The sequence below is a fragment of the Lactuca virosa genome, chromosome 5, assembly GCF_052849685.1.
Source record: "Lactuca virosa cultivar CGN04683 chromosome 5, Lactuca_virosa_CGN04683_v6, whole genome shotgun sequence".
NCBI classification, from domain to species: Eukaryota; Viridiplantae; Streptophyta; class Magnoliopsida; order Asterales; family Asteraceae; genus Lactuca; species Lactuca virosa.
This window is the reverse complement of record NC_136430.1, coordinates 118,070,430-118,078,037: the sequence shown is the minus strand read 5'-3', so window position 1 is coordinate 118,078,037 and position 7,608 is coordinate 118,070,430. Positions and strand designations below refer to the sequence as shown.

The 7,608-nt window shown below is 35.3% G+C and overlaps 2 protein-coding genes across 2 annotated transcripts; both read right to left on the bottom strand.

Annotated features, from left to right (window-relative positions):
- Positions 1-3,905: 3,905 nt before the first annotated feature.
- Positions 3,906-4,337, bottom strand: LOC145111665 (uncharacterized). Its single transcript, XM_079047924.1, has one exon. The coding sequence runs from the start codon at positions 4,335-4,337 to the stop codon at positions 3,906-3,908; it is 432 nt and encodes a 143-aa protein (XP_078904050.1).
- A 1,073-nt stretch (positions 4,338-5,410) lies between these two features.
- LOC145111664 (uncharacterized) lies at positions 5,411-5,967 on the bottom strand. The gene is made up of 2 exons (XM_079047923.1): positions 5,944-5,967; positions 5,411-5,824 (listed from the first exon to the last, which is right to left on the bottom strand). The coding sequence occupies exons 1-2, from the start codon at positions 5,965-5,967 to the stop codon at positions 5,411-5,413; spliced, it is 438 nt and encodes a 145-aa protein (XP_078904049.1).
- Between the last annotated feature and the right edge of the window lie 1,641 nt (positions 5,968-7,608).

Sequence of the window (7,608 nt, the reverse complement as noted above, 5' to 3'; positions counted from 1 at the left end):
AAAAACCCTACGTATTCCAGCCTGATGGCTGATTGGACCCGTTTCATGTTGGCATTCTAGTCCAAGGACTGGTTGGGCCTAAGCATTCCAACCGGGAGGTTGTGGGCCGTTATGCATCCTTGTATGTTTATCGGATGGGGTATTTTGGGGGAAACTCACTAAGATTATCATCAGTGGGTATAGGAAGGCCAAGGCGGTCCTGTAGACACTAATCAACAACATTGGGGATTTCTTGTTCATTATAATACTCTAATTTTTAATAATTGTAATTAGGAACAGATGGTTTTCTTAAACATGTTTTATAATTGAGAAGTTTTACTTTAAATAAAATGAAAAAAATTTGGTCATGAAAATGGGACCTTACAATAACTCACCCTTGGAACATGTCCGTAAGCCAGTTAATCATGTCACATGGATCAATACTTGTCAAGCTCTTTTGAAGCTGAAAAATCAAAGTACCTAACATAATGAATGATACCTTAATAATTTTGACGTCTATCATATTCTCCTATGTTGAGTATAGTGAATCCAGCTGCAGAATCCTTAAGAACTGGTTCTTCAATCACATGAAGCTTTTTCGTAAATCTGAGTACAAATCTCATATTTTGAAACAAACAAGCAATAATATTGCCCTTCAACTTATATTCATGGAGGAGGTCTCACAATGCATAACATGTAATATAAGAATTATCGTCTGAAGACATATATTAAAACATAACTAGTTCTTTCATGCTTATCTCTCATTGTGATGGGTATGTATGTCGTGGATCGCAAAGAAAGATAGTAAATCGTCAATTTAAACAGACGTGATGTCTAGGCCAAGACTCTCAGTTATCATGAACAACAATTCACCTTTCATATGTCTAATCGACATGTTTGGCTAATACAATTTCCCGCACCGAAACAACACTATAATTAATATGTTTTTTTAAATTAGTGTCGTATGCTTTACATTAGAAAAACATGGCTTAATTTTTGGATAAAATCTTTTTGAGCATTCTTTTGAAAAAAATAATTTTAAAACTCATTTTAAAAGAATTATAAAACTCTTCATAATTCTTATTTTCTCAATCTTATTTTGTATGTCATTTGTTATAAATCTAGTGAAAAAACAACCATAGTGATGCACGACCCCACTTGCTTTCTCACATTCACTAAGCATCTCACATTCACTAAGCATCTGAGTAGAACTCCCTTAAGTCACCAATCTCTATGGGTCGTGTTTGGTTGTTTTCGGTATTTAATTTTATCAATTCATTTTTCCAATATATTTTTCCTATCTAATTTAACATCTATTGCAATTAACTGGAAAAACTAAATTACATGTAAAAAATGAATAAATGGCATGCAAGTTGTAAAATTCCAACTATGTATAAATTGAAAAACACACAAATATCATCATAGACATACTAGAACATTTATTATCACGAGTGAAACAACGAACAGACACAAGGTTTTTGATAATTTGAGGGGTAATGATATGTGCATATCTATATATATATATATATATATATATATATATATATATATATATATATATATTACATCATATCTTAATACTTTTAGCTATAATTATGCTTATTATAGAACAAAAGGTACTTATTATGTTTAATATCTATTATGTAGCATAAAAGACATGCTCGGAAGCAACATGGAAGCTGGAAGCACGAAAATGCGAGCTTAGACAAGAAGAAGACACAAGAAAGATGTTGTTGGACAGCTTGACCCCTTGTCAGTATTTTGATCGTATCTCATGACTCATAACTCCGATTAAGGTAATTCAAAATGATCTGAAAACTAGACACAATTTCGGACGACTTTTGTGTTTTGAGAAAAGTCGGATTTTCAACCACCACAACGTGGTGAATGGAATCTTCGCGATTTTTGACACTGGCTTGGAGAATACGGGATAAACACGAGGACCACGACGTGGTGCCATTAACACATCGTGGTGGCCAGATTTTAGGCAAGTATACATATCCGAACATTATGACGAATTGGGAGACTTAGAGGTGACTTTCTGGAGAAGCATTATGAAAAATAACCTCTGGAAAACCCTTAGAAGAGGAGGAAACGATTGGAGCTCAAGATTTGAAGAGATCTAGACGAAAAAAAAATCGATTTATTCGGTTTTATCATGTTTAGATTTATCTCTATTGAGTTTTTGTGTTTGATTTCTACCATGAGTAGCTGAATTTAGCTACTCCTGTTTAGCTAGATGAAGCTTCAACTTATGGATTAGTTTAATTAATTATGGATTTGACTTGTTGGTATTGTGCTTGTGTTTGATTGTTAATACCTAGCATGCTAACATTTAGTTGTTTAGTTGCTTGAATTCATGTTCTGTGTAGCTTAGTGATTATTAAATTACATGAACTTGACACGTAATGATTTAGTGAATATTGAATTGCTAGAGCTAGGATCGACCCAATCTTAGATAAGTGATTGAAGTAATTGAATTTAGATGTGTTGGAGAACATAAATTATGACCATAATTATGTTTGCATAATAAATCTTACATAGCCTATTCATAATCCATAACTGATTATGTGTGACCATGCATAGTTTTACATTAATTAGTTAAATATTAGTAAATTTGGACTTAAATTACTAATAATATAATATTAGGTAACCAACTTTGATAATCCATAATTGTTAGCTAAACATAAAGAAGAAGTGGATTCGAACTAAACGGGAGTGTTTTTAGTAATTGATTGAACCTATGTTTAGTAATTAAGTTTATCTAGACTTGCAAAATTAGATAAAAACCTTTTTAATTATTGTTTGATTTTAGATTAATTTAGAGTAATTATTTTAGCTAATTAAATCCGTTCGCTGTGTTCGACCCCAACTTACTTAAACTACATTAAAATCCGACTAGGTACACTGCCTAGGTGCATATTAGTTAGTTAAGTTAGTTAGGATATAAATTTAAAACTAGTAGGTATAATCTGCACACATCAGGTAATAAGGACATTTTTAAGGTAAAGAGGGCAAAAATGATTATGTGAGAGAGTTATATGACCCACTTTGGTGACTAGAATACGAGATCCATCCCCGACTAAAACCGATAAATTTGAATTGTCGCACATATTTCTAAAGGACTTCAGAGTACCTGAGTCGGCGTGAAGATGTGCGGTAGCCCCGATGTCCATGTACCAATCCACATTACCCAGGTCTTGGAAGCTCATGGTGCTAAAAGCTTGAGGCAAAGTAGTGGGCTAATCACTTGGATATTTAAAAAATTACATGTTATTGGGTTGTCCACATATAAAGGATTGTTGTTGGGCTGTTGGCAAATTGGGCCATTGTTGATGTTGCTGTGGACGTGGACCAGAAGGTGTTGAAGTGGGCCATTGGGCCATTTGTTGTTGAAATGGATAGGGGGGGGGGGGGGGGGGGGGGGAAGGGAGCAGCCGACGAGACTGTTGCTGTGGGGGAAACGCCATGACCGGCCAAGGGACAAACCCTGCCTAACTATTTTGATTTTGCACAAACGGACTACTGTCACCAAATCGACCCTGTCGACCACCGCTTCTGCCACCGTTTCGACCCCCCCCTTCCGCCACCATGAGAATTCCGACCACCACCACGCCCGACAGAACTGCTATTTCCACGAGAATTTTGGCGATTTTGGTGCTCGGCTTATATTATAGTGGGTGAGGATGGAGATTCTCGATATCAGGCTTGCACAATACGGTTGTGAGACTTTTGCAGGTCTTGTTCTTCAAGAGTGAGAATCCTCATTTGAAGAAAAGTTGAAAAGGGAGTGGAGTATCAGACCGTCGGTTTAACATGGGCATATTTTTCGGAGAGGCCGTTCAGCGCATATGTGAGACTAGATGACGATCAGATACTGGGGCTCCAATATTTGCAAGGAGATCAGTGATGGCCTTGATGCGATTTCAGTATTCCATGATGGTGAAGTGTCTAAGTTGTATGTTTCTTAACTCATCATCCAATTCAATGGCCTTGTTCTCTTTATTTTCGTGAAACAGATCCTCTATTGATTTCCAAACGTCTGCAGCAGTAGCATCAGTGGTGATGATGGATTGAAGAACGATTTGTGTAAGGGAGCCATAGAGCCACTGTTTGATGATGTTGTCAACAGTTACCCATTCCGTATCATCAGGTAATTTCTTGGAGCCATCTAGGTGATCGTAAACATTGTATCCAAGACAATGAGTTTTAAAGAGTTCCTTCCAGGCATCATAATTAAGTTGATTCATGTCCAGAAGAAGAGGGACATACGATTTAATATTAGTGATCCCGTAGATTTTATCTGTGGGTTGAGGAGTAGAAGAACCAGAACCTTTTTCTTTGTCTGAAGTGACCATTGTGTAAAGAGTTGGAGAAGAACAACAAGTAGAGGGGTTGAACAAGAAGAAGGAGAAGACAATGAAGAAATACGCTTGGATAGGATCAGCTAGGGTTGAGACTCTGATACCATGTTACAATCGGTATTTTCCCTTTATGTGCGTATTGCCTTCTCATTGAAAATATATACTCAAAATACAAATGGGCTGAATACAAATACAATTGGGCTAGACACATAAATACAGACCAGTACAAATATACGGCTAACATATTTGAAGAAATTGATTACCGGATCCATATATATAATAAAAACACTTTTATACAATTTAAAAAGTGTTTGGCAACCCTTTTGAGACAACAACAAAGAGTTACAAAAGCTATTTTCAAGTACTATAAAGACTAAAAAATGCTAATCAGCTTTAGCGACATAATTAAGCATTTCACAATATCAACACTATTTTAGTCTTTTATAAATCCCATCAGTATTAACGATGATTTTATAGTACTTTATTTTAAAAAGGAATACAAATATACAACTTAGAAATAAATCCGTGTTTATATATATGTTACAATATCACTAAAATCAATCCAACTACACAAACATATAAACACTATACATGTCTTTCGGCGTTTGTTTTTATGTCAAGCAAAAAACATCCAACTTTAAATTATTATAGAACCAAAACTAGATTATGACTCGCGCTAAACGCGGGGGAACGCATAAAAAAACAAAGAAACGTCTACATATATTCCATAACTATTAAAAAAATATTTATGGGTATTTGTATTATTGAAATATGAAGAAGATACAATGAAATCGATAAATATCTATAATTTTTTAAGGACTTCTTTGTACACAACATTTTTTGTTTTATTAGTTGAACGTCATTCCTCGTCACATATGAGTACCTTCAACCCTTTTTTGCTTGTTACACGGGAAACAACTACATATAACTGACCATGAGTGAAGACAGGTCTACGCAAGTATAATCCAATATTTGATAATGACTGTCCTTGACGCTTGTTAATGGCCATAGCGAAACAAACAGTTGTGGGGAATTGCCTCCGTTAAAAACATAATGGAATTTTTTTATCAGACGGCGTTAACTTCATCCGAGGTATAAGTAGTCTCGTTGAAAAATCTACCAGATATGATTCGTGCTTCGATGACGTGTCTTCCAAGCCTTACGATCTGTAATCTTGTACCATTGCATAGTCCTTTGGTTTGGTCAATATTACGAAGCAACATCACCGGGACATCTTTTTTTAGTATAAGCTTATGGTTGGGAATTCCAGAAGCCTTAAAACCATTCAACACATCTGGAGAGTATACTGATTCCTCAAATGAATCTTGTTCTTCAGTCTCACATAACGAATCAGAACTCAGATAAGTTTTCCCTTCGTCTTTCATTAATTCTAACATGTAGTCGTTGATAGCATCAATTTCTTCGTTTGTAGGGACCAAAATATCTTTATCTTGAAAATAAGATGAATCATCAAGATGGTTCTGAAAGGATGAATAAATAGAGGATACAATTGAATGAATATGGTCACCCGTAGAGGGAACAATAACATCTTCTGGAAATTCAACTTCAACTTCACCATCATTAGGACCACCGATAGTACCTTCACGAATTTGGAAGGATCCATTCAGCAAATGATTTTTTTCTATTTGAAATCATTGTTTGGACAACCGGCCTAAAGCCTCATGTTTACAGTCAAACGTAAAACTGTATATTCACGCCATAATCTTGATGAATGCAATGATGCCTGGACAATATCTGAACGATTTCCTCTTTGTATTACTGGAAGAATCTGACGAAAGTCACCTCCAAATACAATGGTCTTGCCTCCAAATGGTTTATCCTTGTTGTAAGGGTCGAATTGTTGTAATTAGTCGAAGTATGTTTTGTACTCTTCGAATATTTTGTAATGTATTTTACTAGGGCACTTTTATTCGAAGCTTTAGTGTCTATGCCTTAGTATATTTTTTGTACGCTTTCAGTTCCCTATAAATAGGGTTATTTACTAGAGTTAGAAAAGAACTTTTACAGACTTGTCTCTTGTACTCTGTAAAGAATTCGAAAGCGTAATAGAGCATAACAGATCATATTTACATTCCGTGTTCAAATCTCGCACTCTTACTTGAATTCATACTCTGATTAATTCATTACTCGATTCTTTAATTCATCAATTGGTATCAGAGCAGGAATCATATCTCTGATCTGATTTTCACGCTGTTCAAAAAGTTTTTGAATCAACTCTTTGATTCAAAAGTTTCCGCACTTTTTTGAAAGTGAAAAATTGTCAAGATCTTAGTCTGTGATTCGATTCTGCATTTGAATTGTTGAATCGAGTGTTATTCTCATCAATTCGATTTGATTCATCTAGTTTGTTTTCAAATTCTCAAATCTTTTCAAACTTCTCAAAATCTTCTTCCGTACAACAATGGCGAGTTTCAATCTCAATTCGATGACCTCGTTTGCTCATCTGCTAGGTTCATCAACCAATATTCCAATGCTAATCCATGAATACTATGATCAGTGGGCTGATCGGATGCAGGATTATCTGAATGGTCTTGATGAAGAATTATGGACATGTATCACTGGAAGTATCAATGTTCCAGTGAATGTTCAACCAATCGGATCTTCTTCCACAAATTCTGGTGTTGATAATCAAGGTGATCGTCTGAAGAAATTGGAGAAAAGGTGTATGAGGGAATTACGAGGTGCTTTACCTCCAGTTGTGTACAATTACGTTAGGAGTTGTACAACTACAAAGGAAATCTGGAACAATCTGAAAGATAAATTTCAAGGAAGTGAGAAGACAAAAATCAATTCAGTTAAACAGTGTTTTGTTGAGCTGAAAGACTTCAAACAAAAAGAAGGAGAAACAATTGAAGTTTACTATGATCGTCTGAATGAGCTAATCTATCGATGCAATCGCTATGGAATTACCAGGACTTCAATGGAATTCAATCTCATCTTTGTAATGGGGCTTCGAAAAAAATGGAGAAGTGTGAGTATGATGGTGAAGAATCAGCAAAGTTTTGATACATCAACTCTCAATGATTTGTACAATCAGTTGAAAACACACGAAGTTGAAGTAAATGAAATTGCTGAGGAATCGAAGTTGAATTTGGGAGGTCCATTAGCTCTTGTGTCAAAGATTTCGGAGAAAGAAGCTGAGAATGGTGATTCTGAGGAAGAAGAAGGATTCATCATGAATTCGGATAATGAAGCAATAGCATTTTACTCGAATACTCATGTCAAGAAATTTTTCAAAAAGCCG